The sequence below is a fragment of the Nuphar pumila genome, chromosome 1 (genome assembly GCF_984573655.1).
Source record: "Nuphar pumila chromosome 1, dmNupPumi1.hap1.1, whole genome shotgun sequence".
Taxonomy (NCBI): Eukaryota; Viridiplantae; Streptophyta; class Magnoliopsida; order Nymphaeales; family Nymphaeaceae; genus Nuphar; species Nuphar pumila.
The window spans coordinates 5,006,165-5,023,358 of record NC_143249.1 but is presented as its reverse complement, the minus strand read 5'-3'; the positions used below and the strand labels follow the sequence as shown (position 1 = coordinate 5,023,358).

The window sequence follows — 17,194 nt, the reverse complement described above, 5'->3', positions numbered from 1 at the left end:
TACAGTTCCATATTCATCAAATGCATTGAGTAAACTTTGATCCATACAAACTAGAGATTGCATAATGATGTAATTCTGATAAAGATGGTTAGTCACCTTTTCTTTCTGAAAAGGATTTCATGATACTGAAAGAATCCGATCAACTGGATGGTGGCATACCTCAAGGATGCTTGGTGGCAACTGAGGATCTCCAACACTAGATCTTGCAAGGGTGCAATGAACAATGATAGACAGAAAAATGATCATCTCTGCTTAAATTAAACTGCGCCAAGTATTACTGCATGTCAATGTCTAGAAGAATACACCTCCACGGCTTCACATGTCTTTCTTCTCCTTTTTAACAGCTGGCTTTCCGTACACAAGTATCTGACTCACTAATGTTCCGTTCATCACGATACTAATCACTGATCCCATGATCACTTGATCGGGTTAAGGACATAACTGTTCGCCTCTTAATATGGCAATAAAATGCCAAACAGATGCTATATTGAACATATTAATATGGGATGCAGATTCAACAGACCATTTTTCAGATTGGCATTTCCGGTATATAGTATTAGCCCAATTATTAAACAATATACATTGAACCAGATTAGCATGGAAGGATTTCCTCTTAAAGTATGACATGAAACTGAGCAAGGCAAACCTGTCTAATAAAAGAAATGCCAACCAGTAAAAATGATATCGGCAGCAGAATTGGCATGGTTAGTCAGGAAGAAAATGGAGTAATGGACCTAACAGGATCAAAAGAAAGCCCTTAACTATGCTAAGTGAAGGGTAATGCAGCAAACAACATGAAAACCGATGAAATTGCTCCCCAACACATACATCCATGGACACATAAAGGGATCCTAGTAAAAGAAGCAATACCAAAGGGATCCTGGTAAAAGAGACAACAGATGCACAACTAAGATAAACCAAGAAAGTCCCTACGGGATCACCCACATACATGCCCTCAGGCTCGTGGATAGGGAGGTCTCCCCTACCCCAAGTTTCAGTCTATGTTTGGGTGCCCCCTTCAGCAAGCTCTGTGTTAAGATTAATGTAATATAAGTATATATATATATATTGTTTAATATATATATTATGTATATATTGTAATAATATATATAATATATATGAAAGTCAAGTCAAAGCTAGTTTGACTTGCTCTAGCTGTTGGGAGCTCTCTCTCATTCTTTAATGAGAGAGGACTTCCCCTCTCCATTTCACTTCTTCTCTTCTCTCTACTTTTCTCTATAAATATGGGTGGGTGGGTGCCTTTGTAAGGTGAGAGAGTGATAGGTAGTTTTAGATATTTTTTAGTATTCTTGAGTACATTTTGTAGTGAGGTTTTTATGTATTTATGTATTTTATTGTTCATTATGAATGAAATCATTTATTTACCAAACTTGTATTAGTTTGTATCGTGTTAGTATTCAAATGTATTTTGATTCGACGTTTGGATTATGATTTGGAATGTCTTGGGTTCCACACCATTTCATGACATGGTATCAGAGCAAAGTATCTTGATCTTGGTATCATGTTCGTGTTTGTGCTTCGAAAGAAAGGTATTTTGTTTGTCTTTTGATATATGTTTTTGTGTAAGCATGTTTACATGAAATATATGTTTTGATTATGAATATGTATATGTTTTGAAAAATGTCGTCATGAAAATTATATTTTACAAGAGTGGTTTTCTTTAAAATCTTAAATACTATGTTTATATGTTTCTCATGTTGCTTGCAAAATACTATTTTTTTGTTGTATTTATTTTGTTTTATCGTAATGATCATCGGTGCCCTTAAGCATGTGTCAAAGCATGATTATTAAGTATATTATGTGAATTTTATGTTAAAAATGTGTTTTTTGAGAAATTTAGATTCTTGTATAATGTATATCTTGAGTCATCATAATTTTAATTCTTTGGTAATACCATGAATATCTTGTATGCTCTCATATCGACATGCTTATGTCCTATATTTTTATGTGGCTTCAATGATTGACTTTAAGACATTGCTCTCATTGTGCTAAATTAATTCTTTGACAAACATCCTCGACTGATTATGCTTGAGAATGATCTTGGATATTTTTATATAACTTGTGTTCATTTCTCTTTGTCATTCGTATTACAAATGACTTTTGCATTGGATGCTTAGTTCACATATACTTGAATGCATTTTGTATGTCATAATATTAACTTGTTTTCTCCTTAGGGATTGTATGTTGCCCCTTAGAAGGATTATATTTGATGTATTGTGAGTGATATTTAGTAATTAGTATTAAAATTCATAGCTTCTGTATAGCCTACGTGGCTATAAGTTATTAGATTATCTTATTGCTTTGAGTATTCATGATTAGTGATAATTATGTACGTTTTTGGGTTATAAATAGTTCTTCGGAAAACTCTATTAATGTTACATGTCATTATTGTCTTATAGTAGACTTATGATTTAAATCTAAAAGGCATCTTTTTAGATCATATATATTGTTCTTGTCTTCTCTTTGAGAGTTATTGGATCATTTGCATGTGATGTATCTTAGTGCACTTATTCCTTGATTGGTGGATTAATGAATTCACTTTTGAAGAATTGCTTATATTAAGCATGATTCTTTTTTGCTTATTAAAGATTGTAAAAATTGTTATGGGATATATTGTTGGGCATATGATTGCACTATATTCATTCTAAGATTTCATCTTCTTTATTGGATTTTTTATTTGAAACTTTGTCTTTTCAAATAGGTTCCTTTTATGAACTCACCCATTTGGAAAATGATTTATGTGAGTATTTATTGTCTTCTTATGGCATTTGTTGTGTCCATCACAGAATTTTATATGATGCATGATTTTTCTTGGCCTTGTTATTTTTTATTCTGAGATATTGTTGGGGTGAGTTGTGGGTATCTTGTTTCATGTCAGTTTAGATTGTCAACTTATGGTTTGGTTCTAACTTACACTTGTTTGATCCCTAGATCTGAGTATGTTGTATTTCTCATTTGTTATTTGGTCATTGTTATTATGGATGATTGTAACTCTGTTTATTTGTGATGGCTATCTATTTTTTAAACTATGGTGTTTCGAAATATGGTTAAAATTGATAATTTTATTGATAACATTAATGTGTTTTCATTACAGGTTCTCTTACATTTTGTGTTTCCTCCTATTGTGCCTCTTATCTAAGTATCATTATATATAGACAAGAGATGTTTATTCACACATTCGTGTGTGATTTTAGCTCATTGTTGGCATTATACTCTTGATCTAGTCGTTGATACAGTTGTTTTTAAGTGTCATTATATGTAGACAAGAGACATTTATCAGTGTGATGAGGTATGTGCGCCCATTGAAATTGATGTTGCTTATAAGAGATTTTGAATTATCAGTGTGATGAGGTATGTGCACCTGTTGAAACTGATGTTGTTTACAGTTTTACAATCATGTGTAAGGTGAATTATGTAAGCCTTTTGTGGATTGTAGTTGTTTTGTATTGTCAGAGGGCCCTGTATTGCCTGTGCATGGTCACAAAGATGATTGTTGCTGACATTTGTGATTGATCTTTTAATTTGTATCGTCAAGGAGCCCTGTATTGCCTGTGCATGATCACAAAGATGATTGTTGTTGACATTTGTAATTGTGTTCTTGTTCTAGTAGTTGATACGCTTAAACTTTGAGGTTTGAAGGTTTAGTGAGGTGATTGTTTGTGACGGTCAAACTAGTGTTTTAATTTGCAACATTCATTATGATGTATGAGATTTTTAATCTCTTCGTAATTTTTCTAAACTCATTTACTCCTGTATAAGAAATGGTTGTTGAAATATTTTTATGCATTGTATATGTCTTAGTTGCATGAGTTATTCCATGATTAATTATTTTGCATAATTTGCATAAATTTAATTAATGGGTTTCTAAGCATTTCATTAGTAAAATATTTTGTGTTGTATTGTGTACACCCATAGTGGCTATTGTAAGCATCTGGTTGTTCTTGAGATTAATCTCACTTTGTATTACTTTTTGGTAAAACTGGTGCTTGGGCATTCCTATTGTATTTGTGTGGATTTTCATTGGGATCCCTTTTTTTGCTTATTTCCAAGCATGTATTCTTGAAAGATTGTTTATTGTTATTGGTCCATATGTGACTTCTTCATTGGTTTTAAATTATTGCATGGTTCATTCATATATGCATTAGTTGTTGGTTTAAATATTGTTTCTAATTGATCTATGCTTATTTATATCTATTTCTTTATAGTATTAATAATGAAGAAAATTTATGATTGTTATACATTAATGTCTTTTGTGATAGATATATATGTGCATAATTTTCATAAAATAACTTTATCATTGTTTGCATCTCTCTTAATATTATTCTATTATGGTCGAGTTTGTTAATAACTATCATATTTGTAATTAAAGACTGTTTAAAATCAATTCTTTCAATAATTTTGAAAATTGTTAAATTGACTTACTTTGTACGTATCTTATATTTGTGTGCTTGGCCACCTTCTCTCCATATATATATATATATATATATATATATATATATATATATATAAGTATAGTTATTTTTTATTAGATTGCTCTTGTTTTGCTCTCTTTACAGGTTTTTCAAATATTGGTGTTATGGATAATTCTAAAGACATTTTGAAAATATCAAGAATTGATGATATTGAAGATCATTTATGTAATGGAGCATATGATTGAGTACCCCTTGAAGAGGCACCAAATGGAAGAACTTGACGAAGACTATTAAGACATTTTGTGTAATGGGTTTCTTCTTTTGTAATTTTAAATTTACAGTGAGACACTATAAGTTTGAGGGAGGGTGTTAAGATTAATGCAATATAAGTATATATATATATGTATATGTATATGTATATGTATATGTATATGTATATGTATATGTATACATATATATATATATATATATATTGTTTAATATATATATTATGTATATATTATAATAATATATATGGGAGTCAAGTCAAAGCTAGTTTAACTTGCTCCCAACAGCTAGAACTCTAGCCTTTGGGAGCTCTCTCTCGTTCTTTAATGAGAGAGGACTTCACCTCTCCATTCAACTTCACTTCTCTCATCTACTTTTCTCTATAAATATGGGTGGGTGTGTGCCTTTGTAAGGTGAGAGAGTGATGGGTAGTTCTAGATATTTTTTAGTATTCTTGAGTGCATTTTGTAGTGAGGTTTTTATGTATTTTATTATTCATTATGAATGAAATCATTTATTTACAAAACTTGCATTAGCTTGTATCTTGTTAGTATTCAAATGTATTTTGATTCGGCATTTGGAATGTCTTGGGTTTTGTGCCATTTCGTGATACCTTCGGGGTCAAGGAGGGCACCACAAAGTTTTACGCCACTGGGATGGTGACCATAGGTAAGGCATGCTAAGACCAACACAACCAAGTCTCCAATCCTGGGTGCAGTTTATTTGTCTAATTAAAATAAATAAATAAATAAATAAACCAAGAAAAACAACTATACTAACATGATTTACTCTCTCTATATATATAGGAAAACCCGTATCTTTGAACGGGTTTTCCTTCAAACTTGTTCAAACGTGCGGTGTAACGTCGGGTGTTCTTTTTTTCAAAAAAAGATGATTTAGCCATGATTTTGTACTGCTGCTAAATCTCTGTTTTCCACCCAGAGATTTGGTGACAGTAAAGACCGCCGTTAAATCTCCTGAGCACAAAAAAAAATGACACAGCGTCGCCGTTTGATCGCGTGTGATCAATGGCGACGGTTTGTCCAAACTATCTTTAAACACAAAGTGTTTGAAGATACGAGTTACTATATATATACACACACAATGAGAAATGGCATGAGGCGAGCAAGAGTTAGGTAATTCTCCTTATGATGTAGAATTCTACACCATCGGAGGCATTGTTAAAATTGTAATATCATAGCTAATCTCATATGTAATATACCACTATCATATGTAATCTTATATGTTTAGTTTACTTTATCTTTTTAGTTTAGTTAGCTTTTCTTTTTAGTTTAGTTAACTTTTTTTCTTTTCAGTTTTGGACATGTAATAGGCTTTATGCCTTTTTGATTAAGTCAAAAAGCATAAAGCATCATTTCTTACTTTTTGGACATAAAATAGGCTTTATGCCTTTTTGACTTAGTAAAAAAGCATAAAGCAATAAGAGAGTCGTTGGACTCCCAACAGCTCTAAATAGAGCCGTTGGGAGCCCAACAACTCTCTCTCCCTCTTTTTTATTACTTGTATAAATGTGGGGTCTCACCCCATTATAAAGGTATCTTTTTGTTTGGGTTATATCCCACTTGAATGAAATTATATTTGCATTTTTTCTTGGGTGGTGTTTTGAGTGAGCTTTGCTTATGAACCTTTATGGTTCTTGTGGGAGATCTTTTGTGAGAATCATTTGAGGATTCGGATTATGGGTTGCATCTTCTTACATGGTATCAAAGCCGTTGGTTGAAGAGATCAAGCTAAGTTCTTTTGGTGTATCGGGAAGCATGCCATTCAAGATTTTGAAAGGAAGTAAAGTTCCTTTGAAGTTGTGATCGTGTGAAAGTTTGGAGGAATACTTGTACTCACCGTTTGTGGTAGAGTATCCTCATCTTTATTTCCTTTTTCTTGCATTTGATCTCTTTTTTCTCCTCTTTATTTCTTTCTTTCCAAAAATTGTAAAATGGATGACAATGATAATGTCACCATTAAGCCCATCAAACTCAACGATTCCAATTATGTCACATGGGCTTCAATCATGAAGCATCTTATATGGGGAAAAAGATTTTGGGGATTAGTAGATGGAATCGACGTGGAACCTACGCTAATCCTTACAAAAGATGAAGGAGAAAAAGAAATATCTCTCACGGAGGTAGAAAGAATTAAAGCCATCTCCACTTACGAAAAAAATTGGAAGAAATGGAGAATGGGACATGCCAAGATCATGTCTTGGCTCATAACAAGTGTCGACATAAAGAAATGCTCAAGCCTTGCAAAGTTTGAACATGCAAATGATGCATGGGATTACCTTAAGAGAATGTATTCTCTTAAAGATATTGCACATGTGTGCAATCTACAAATCAAAGTTAGAAATATGGTTCAAGGAGACAAGAGTCTTAGAAAATACTACAATGGCTTGTCGGAATTATGTGAAGAGTTAGCTCTTCTTGAACCAAAGTGGCATTGCCCACAAGATATAGAACTCCGCCAAAATCAAATAAATGCGAAACATTTTTTTCAATTTATTAGTGGATTAAGATCGGAGTTTAAATCCACCAAGTCTATTCTTCTCCACCGTAGAAATGTGCCTTCAATAGAAGACGCAATAGAAGAACTAAGTATGGAAGAAAATAGACTCAAAAGTAGAATTACCAAGTGTGATGATGACTCTGTTTTAGCCGTGTCAAAACCAGGAAATTATGTTAGAACTTACAAACCCCCTAACTATGGAAGGAGAAATGATGAAAGACAAGGGAATGACTTTGAGAAAAGAAAAATCATTTGTTATTATTGTCGGGAACCAGGACATGTGAAAATTCACTGTCCAAAATTAAAGAGACCTTATGAGAAAAAGGTTGCCTCAGTCGGACCTCCACAAGAGTCAAATGAATCTTCTATTGGAAGTATGTCCTTAGCACAATTGGTGAAAGCGCTTCAACCTCTACTCAAGGGAGCATCTTCATCTACTGGAGCCGCAGTCTCTTCAGTTAACACTTTCGATCCAGGTAAATCTCTAATGGCTTCTTGACTCAGGTGCTTCTTTTTACATGACTCCAAATATTAATATGTTATCTGAATGTCAACTCAAAAGGGTCAAATGTTTTTACTGCTGATGGAACATCATTAGAAATCAAAGGGATAAGAAATTTTGAAAATATTTCTCAAAACTCAAAAAAGTTTTTTATTCCACAAATTAGGTATATTCCCAAATTAAACCTCAATCTCTTGTCTGTTTCCCAATTATCTGACCATGGATATAACGTTTCTTTATCCTCTCGTGGTTGTCGAGTGCATGATCACCAGTCAGGGAAGCTGATTGAGGAAGATCATAGAGAAGGAGGCCTATACTACATGGATTTTTTGAAAATTCTCAAGAATACTTTATGTTGTAATGTTCAAAAAATAGACTTGGATCAATGGCATAGGAGACTTGGTCATCCTAGCATATCCAAGATTCATTTTCTTCCAAATATGGATTTTTTTTGTAATTATGAGACATTTAAGTGTGAAAAATGTATTCTTGGAAAAATGAAGAGATTACCCTTTCAAGAAAGAAATTTTGTCTCTACTCGACCTCTTGAGTTAGTACATTCGGATGTGTGGGGTCCTGCACCTGTCATATCAGAAGGAGGTTCTTCGTACTATGTTTTTTTCATAGATAACTTTACAAGGCATACTTGGATTTATTTTCTCAAATATAAATCCGAAGTATTTTTTCATTTTCAAATATTTCATAATCTGGTCAAGAACCAATTTAAAAATGATATTTCAATTTTTCGCACTGATTCAGGGGGAGGATATATCAAAAGAATTTTACGATTATTTAAATTTACATGGCATTACACATCAAACATCATGCCCATATACTCCACAGCAAAATGGTTTAGCAGAAAGAAAACATAGACATATTATAAAAACAACAAGAACTCTACTCATTACTCATCAAGTACCAAAAAACTTTTGGGCCGAAGCTACTCTAACTGCAGTATATCTCATTAATAAAATGCCATCATCTTTGCTAAACAAAATATCACTTGTGGAAAAACTTTTCAAACAAATTCCAGATTATTCAAGATTAAGGGTATTTGGTTGCAAATGTTTTGTTTTTTCTAACAAGAATGACAAACTTTCCCCTCGTGCTATTCTATGTGTGTTTCTTAGTTATGAAAACCATAAAAAAGGTTATAGATGCCTTGATCTCAAAACTAAAAAGTTATACGTATCACGAAATGTATCGTTCTTACAAAATGAGAGTTCTTTTGAAATTAAAATTTTTAGAGAAGTAGATGAATACTCTTTCTTATTGGACTTAGTTCCAAAGATTAATGAAGGTGAAGTTGATCAAGAAGATCAAAATGATATTGTAAGCACCAAACCATCTCATAATAACCCAGACTGCATTCAATATTTCAGACGAGGTAATCTAGAGCAACTTTGTGCTCTAGAAAAATATTCTAAAGCAAAGGATCAAATAGAAACAAGAAAATCTTCTAGGGTGTCAAAAGTGCCCGAAAATTTTGTATCCTATGAGTCTTTTCCCCCAAAACATCAAGCATATATTGACTTATTATATTCCTACATAGAACCTTCTAATCATGATTCAACAAAAGAACAATCAGAATGGGTCGAAGCCATGACAGCCGAGTTAAATGCCTTAGAAAAGGCAAATACGTTGACTGTTTAAGATATTTCACTAGGAAAAAAGCTCATAGGATGTCGATTGGTATACAAAGTTAAAACCAAGAGTGATGACACTCTTTAAAGGTTTAAAGCCCGACTAGTTGCCAAAGGCTATTCTCAAGAGTATGGAATAGATTACGAAGAGACTTTTGCACCAGTCGCTAGAATGACCACCGTAAGAACCTTAATAGCTCTTGCCTCGATAAAGAAATGGCATATTTTTCAGATGGATGTCAAAAATGCATTTCTCAATGGGAGCCTAGCTGAAGAAGTGTATATGGAACCACCACCTGGTATTAAGATTCCTCAAGGAAAAGCCCTTCGTTTACATAAAGCTTTATATGGTCTTAAGCAAGCCCCAAAGGCTTGGTATGATAAATTCAGTCAGGTTATGCTTGATTTTGGTTTTCAATTTTATCTTACTGACACAACTTTGTTTATTAAGAAATCTAATGCAGGTATTATTCTTCTTCTTTTCTATGTGGACGACATGATCATCACTGTAAGTGATAAACATGGAGTTCACAATATCAAAAAATTTCTCAAAGACAACTTTGAAATGAGTGATTTAGGATTTTTAAAATTTTTTCTTGGTATCGAAGTAGCTTATTCTCCTAGAGGTTATTTACTAACTCAATCCAAATTTGCTCTTGATATTACTGACAGGCCAGAAATCACAGATGAAAAACATGTTGACACGCCTGAAGTTGTGAATATTAAAATGAAAATTGACGATGGAGAACCGCTTGAGAACCCAACACCTTACAGACAACTTGTTGTGGCATTATCTTGTAATGAAATGGTGGTCTTCAACAAATGCACAAATAACTCACAAACAAGTGTCTATTGGAGACACTACAAGCATGACCCTTGAAAGGGTATAAAAGGAAGAACACTTGAAAAATAAATAATACTTTATTCATGAACAAAATGCTTAAGAAGCATGGTGATTTACATTGAAGGGGTTCACTGTAATGAAGTACCAAATGAAAAGAGCAACGTCTCCAAGCGAAAGCACGGAAGCACGCACATACACAAGATGCCACTAAAGGGCAAAATAAACCACAAAAGTGGTTAAGCACAAAAAGAAGATAAAAAATATATCTCACTTCATAGAATGCTTCAAGAGAAGCTTAGCAAATACATGGGGTTGAGCCCCTTATTTATACACAGCAAGGGACCCAAGGAGGGGCTCCCATAGAGTCGTTGGAGCCCCTCCAACGGTCATATTTATGACTGTTGGAGGGGTCCAACGACTCTATGTGGACCCCTCTCAAGTGAATAAAAACAAAAAAGAAAAAAAAGGAAAAAGAATAAAGGAAAAAGAATAAAGGAAAAAGAAAAGGAGAAAAGCATATCAAAGATATGCGTGTATAGGGTGAAATTACAGAAATACCCCTATCGGGTTCTACAAAATAAATATATATATTTATATATATAGATAGACACATAGACATATATATATTATATATATGTGTATGTGTCGTAATCTATGTATATATATATATAGATAGATATATAGATATACATCATATTTTAACACCCCCCCTCAAACACATGGTGAGATCACCGAGAGTTTGCTAAGGAGGAAGTAGAAGCGAGGCGAAGGCAAAGCTTTGGTGAAGAAGTCTGCCAACTGATATTCAGTAGGAACATATGGAAGTTGAATGGTGCCTCGTAAAAACTTGTCTCGAACATAATGACAGTCCATCTCAATATGCTTCGTTCGTTCGTGAAAAGTGTGATTGCTAGCGATATAAATGGAGCTCTTGTTGTCACAGCATAGCTTTGAGGGAGTTGAGAATGAGACACCCATATCTTTAAGTAAGCTTCTTAACCATATAATCTCAGTTGTGGTAGTGGCCATCGCCCGATATTCGGCTTCAGTAGATGAGAGAGAAATTTTACGCTGCTTTTTACACCTCCAGGAGATAAGTGACTCCCCAAGAAACACACAATAACCTGTGGTCGAAATACGATCATCGGGGTTACCCCCCCAATCAGAGTCAGTATACGCAAGTAAAGTAAGAGGTGAAGAAGAAGATAAGAATACTCCCTTAGTTATGGAATCTTTTAGATATCTGATAATCCTCATTACTGCTGCCATGTGAGTGGTGGTAGGAGCAGTCTGAAATTGGCTTGCACTATGAACAACATGGGAAATGTCAGGCCTGGTAATAGATAAATATGTTAAGGATCCAATCAATTGACGATAAGGCGTGGGATCTGCTAAAGGAGTGCCATCATTGGCTCTCATCTTGGCATTGATCACTTCTGGAGTCTCCACCCTTTTGTCATCTGTTAGCCCAAACCTAGCAATAATATCAGAGGCAAGCTTCATCTGAGATAGGACATACCCCTTGGGGGAGTATGCAACTTCAATTCCTAAGAAATACCTCAAAAAACCCAGATCAGACATATCAAAATTTTTCTTAAGAATATTTTTAATAAGATCAATACCTTTCTTATCATTACCTGTGATAATCATATCATCAACATATAATAACAAAATGGTTATGTATTCATTAGAGGATTTAACAAACAAAGCAGTATCAGTGTAACATGAGGAGAAACCATTATCAAGAACTACTTTGCTAAAAAGATCATACCAAGCTTTTGGCGCTTGTTTTAACCCATAAAGAGCTTTGTTTAATTTTAGAATATTGTCTTTCCCAATTTCAAGACCCGGCGGAGGATCCATAAGAACTTCTTCACATAAAGTTCCATTTAAGAAAGCATTTTTAACATTAAGTTGGTATATAGGCCATTGTTTGATGGATGCTAAGGCAATTAAGGTTCGTACACTAGTCATTCTGGCCACGAGAGCAAAGGTTTCTTCATAATCAATCTCATATTCTTGGGCATAGCCTTTTTCTACCAAACGAGCTTTGTATCTTTCAAGAGACCCATCACATTTAGTTTTGACTTTATATACCCATCTACACCCAATTGCCTTCTTCCCTAAAGGTTGAGGAATAATGCTCCAGGTTTGGGCCTTGTTAAGAGCCTCTAATTCGATTTTCATAGCTTCAATCCAATGTGGGTGATCTTTAGCTTCCTTAAAAGAGGAAGGTTCGTGATATGAATGTATTAACATAAGACAAGTCCTATAATTCGGAGAAAAAGATTCATAGGACACAAACTTTTGTGGTGGCCTACAGGTACGAGAAGATCTCCTAGGTAGATTGTTGTCAGTAGATTCTTCTAAAGAAAAGTCTTGAGAGTATCTGTCAATAGCAGGTTGATGTTCATTTCCTATCCGCCGGGTATAGACATTTATATCATTAAGGTTTTCATTTTGGGAGGTATTATCATGTTGTTGTATATCATTATAATGTGAAATCCCATCACAACTAGTATCACAAGAAATAGCCTCAGGAGACTCAATTCTAGGAGCTAAGTCAAATAGAAAAGAATAATCGATGTCTTCCTTAGATGTGTGGATATCGAAACCATTTTGTTCTTCAATAAAGTTTACATTTCTCGACACATATAATTTATTGTTTCGAATATCATAACATCTATAGCCTTTTTTATTCTCACCATAGCCAATGAACACACATTCAATAGCTTTAGGTGACAACTTATCTTGTCCTAGACTAAGTACAAAACATTTGCATCCAAAGATTCTTAGTCTATTAAAATCGGGAGTAATTTTAAATAATTTTTCAAAGGGCGAAACATTTTTCAAAGAGGAAGAGGGCATACGATTCACAAGATATGTTGCGGTAAGAAGAGCTTCGGCCCAAAAGTTTTTAGGAACACATTTAGACACAAGAAGAGTTCTTGTGGTTTCAATTAAATGCCTATGTTTCCTTTCCGCAAGACCATTTTGTTGCGGAGTTTTAGGACAAGATCGTTGGTGCAAAATTCCATTTGTTTTAAAATAATTTTGGAAGTCTTTAGACATGTATTCTCCTCCGGAGTCGGATCTAAAAATGGCTATATTGTGTTGGAATTGGTTTTGAACAAGAGCGTGAAACTCTTTAAAAATGGTGAAGACATCGGATTTATTCTTGATAATATAAACCCATGTGTATCTAGTAAAATCATCAATAAAAGAAACATAGTAAGAGAAGCCTCCTTTGGACATAACGGGTGCCGGTCCCCATACATCGGAATGCACAAGTTCAAAAGGCCTTTTTGACACAAAATTGCTATGAGAATATGGAAGAGAGTGAATTTTCCCAAGAATACAATCATTGCATGTAAAAGTATTTGTATTACAAATTTTTTTCAAAAATGGAAAAAGGTACAATTTAGAAATAATAGGGTGCCCAAGTCTCCTATGCCAAGTCTCAATATCTTTGGATTGAACATGATTACAAAATGATTTGGATGGCAAAGACAAAAAATCCATATAGTAAAGGTCCCCTCTTCTATGGCCTTGCCCAATCCGCTTCCCGGACCGGAGATCCTGCACATAGCTATGGGTTGGTGAAAAGGAGACATTATATTCAAAATCGGTAATTTGAGAGACGGAGAAAAGATTTAGATTAAGTTTTGGGATGATTCGGATTTTGGGAACAAAAAATTCTTTGTTTTGGTCATAAATTTTCTCAAGGTTTCCAATACCCTCAATATTTAAAGAAGTTCCATCGGCGGTGGATACATATGATTTAAATTTATTGAGACTTGGTTTTGACAAAAGTGATGCATTTGGAGTCATATGGAAAGAGGCACCCGAATCAAGAATCCAAGAAGACATACCTGGGAATGAAGAAATGGCGGCACCGGAAGTGGAAGGTGAGGATGATGATGTAGAGGCGTTCATCTTCATAAATTGTTGAAGAGTTTCGGTTAGATGAGCGATGGAATCCTTTATGTCACCATCCTTCTTTGAATCTTCATTGATGATTGGAGGAGTTTCTCCCACGGAAGCTACCTTCTTCTTGAATTTAGGGCAATCGGGACGAATATGGCCCGGTTCATTACAATTATGACAAATGATTTTCCTTCCTCCACCATTATTCTTCCAAAAATGTGGTGGTTTATATGATCTTACATTGTTGCCGGGTCTAGACACGGCATGTACTTCATCAACATCCATTTTCAAGGTCAAACGGGTTTCTTCTTGACATAAATCGGCCAAAATATCGCTTAGAGGAGTAGAGGCTCTATGAAGTAGAGATCCTCTAAGTTGTTCAAATTCGGGACGAAGCCCATGAATAAATTGAAAGAACCTCTCTTTTTCCATTTGCTCTTGTCTCATAGCAATAGCACTTCCTTCCCATTGCGGTTCGAGAAGGACAAGTTCATCCCATAAAGAGGATAGGGCACTATAATAGTCCCTAATGCTCATATCACCTTGCTTGGTAGCTCTTACCTTTTCTTGAAGAAAAAAGTGCCTAGCAAGGTCTCTTTGAGTGTACATACCTTTCATGAAAAACCATGCTTCATTAGCCTTCTTGAATTTTGCAAGATTTGCACAAATCTTCAATTCGACGTTATTCATGAACCATGCCAAGATTTTAGCATGTTCACTTTCCCAATCTTCCATTTTAGAAGAGTAATCAAGAATAGCCTTTTCTTTTTCTTCTTCATTCAAGGCTTTTTCTTCACCTCCTTCAAATTTAGTTAACGTTAGTTGTGGTTCCGGAATGGTTCCACATACATAACCCCAAAGCCTTTTACCCTTGAGATTATTCTCCATAGCGGCCGCCCACATGCGATAATTGGTCCCATCCAATTTGAATGAGAGATCGATTTTTGCATCTTTGTTGGCCATTAGAAGAAAAATTTATAAGACAAGAGAGTGGAGAGGTATTACTTGTCAATGGAGGATCCAATGAAGTCTTCTTAGCCAAGGCTCTGATACCATGTAATGAAGTGCCAAATGAAAAGAGCAACGTCTCCAAGCGAAAGCACGGAAGCACGCACATACACAAGATGCCACTAAAGGGCAAAATAAACCACAAAAGTGGTTAAGCACAAAAAGAAGATAAAAAAATATATCTCACTTCATAGAATGCTTCAAGAGAAGCTTAGCAAATACATGGGGCTGAGCCCCTTATTTATACACAGCAAGGGACCCAAGGAGGGGCTCCCATAGAGTCGTTGGAGCCCCTCCAACGGTCATATTTATGACCGTTGGAGGGGTCCAACGACTCTATGTGGACCCCTCTCAAGTGAATAAAAACAAAAAAGAAAAAAAGCAAAAAAAAGGAAAAAGAATAAAGGAAAAAGAAAAGGAGAAAAGCATATCAAAGATATGCGTGTACAGGGTGAAATTACAGAAATACCCCTATCGGGTTTTACAAAATAAATATATATATATTTATATATATAGATAGACACATAGACATATATATATTATATATATGTGTATGTGTCGTAATCTATGCATATAGATATATATATATATATAGATATACATCATATTTTAACATTCACCCCTATATATACAAAAAAGTGGAAGAGAGAGGAGAGCTCATTTTGAGCTCTCCAAAAGAGACGTTGGATTCCAACGTCTCTTAATATAGTTGTTGGGCTACAGTCCAACAACATTTATTATTATAGCTGTTGGACTATAGTCCAACAACATTTATTATAGTTGTTGGACTACAGTCCAACAACTATTTGCACAGTCAAGTTCCTGTTGGAACTTGACTGGATCAAATAGCTAGTTTCTATTGAACTAGATGCTAAAAAAGAAAATAAATAAAAAGAAAAAAAGAAAATAATAAAAGAAAATATAATAATATTAAATAATATATATATATTATAGTTTACATTTTAACACTCCCCCTCAAACTTACGGTACAATGAGCGAAAGTTTGTCTAAGAGGAAGTGAAATCTGGGAGCAGCGAGAGGCTTGGTGAAGAAGTCTGCTAATTGATATTCTGATGTAACATATGGCAGATCAATGGTTCCATGTAAGTATTCCTCTCTGACATAGTGACAGTTCATCTCAATGTGTTTAATGCGCTCATGGAATGTCCGGTTGCTTGCAATATAGATCGCACTTTTGTTGTCACAGCACATCTTTGAAGCTTGCGTTGCTTTAGCTCTCATATCCGCTAGCAATCGTCTGAGCCAAACAACCGCCATAGTGATGGTTGTCATGGCTCTGTATTTAGCTTCGGTGGAGGAAAGAGAGACTTTCTGCTGCTTCTTGCACCTCCACGAAATTAAGGTTTCACCTAGGAACACACAAAAACCAGTAGTTGAGTGTCTATTATTGGGATCATCTCCCTAGTCAGCATCAGTATATGCAATTAAATTTAATGAAGATGAAGCAGACAAGAAGAGTCCTCGTGAAAGAGAGGATTTTAAGTATCTAATAATACGCAAAATCGCTCTCATGTGCACGGAGGTGGGAGCATGCTGAAACTGACTGACTGTATGAACCGCATGAGTTATATCTGGCCTAGTAATTGAAAGATAAGAAAGAGCTCCTACAAGCTGTCTATAAGGAGTAGGATCATCAAGAAGTTCTCCATCATCAATTTTCATTTTAACATTGACAACTTCTGGAGTGTCTACTTTTTTATCATCTGTAATTCCAGACCTGGAAACGATATCAAGAGCAAATTTAGATTGAGATATCAAATACCCCCGAGGGGAATAAGCAACTTCAATGCCTAAAAAATATCTTAATAAACCTAAGTCAGTCATTTCAAAGTGAGTTTTAAGAAGAGATTTGATATTTGCAACTCCCTGTTTGTCGCCTCCGGTGATGATCATATCGTCCACATAGAGAAGAAGAATAATGATGCCTGCATCAGATTTCTTAACAAACAAAGCAGTGTCAGTTAAACAAGGTTGAAAACCAATATCAAGCATAACATGACTAAATCAGTCATACCAGGCTTTTGGAGCC

The 17,194-nt window shown here is 34.7% G+C and overlaps 1 protein-coding gene across 2 annotated transcripts in view; it reads right to left on the bottom strand.

The window, feature by feature from the left end:
- Nucleotides 1-17,194, bottom strand: part of LOC149847762 (mannose-P-dolichol utilization defect 1 protein homolog 2-like) — a 37,011-nt gene continuing 19,817 nt past the window's right edge. Inside the window, exon 8 of one of the 2 annotated variants that reach the window (XM_089999739.1) lies at nt 1-419. In XM_089999739.1, the coding sequence (XP_089855865.1) occupies nt 316-419 (104 nt within the window). In that variant the 3' untranslated portion in view covers nt 1-315. The remainder of the gene's footprint in view (nt 420-17,194) is intronic. The other variant, XM_089999658.1, reaches the window with a different exon arrangement.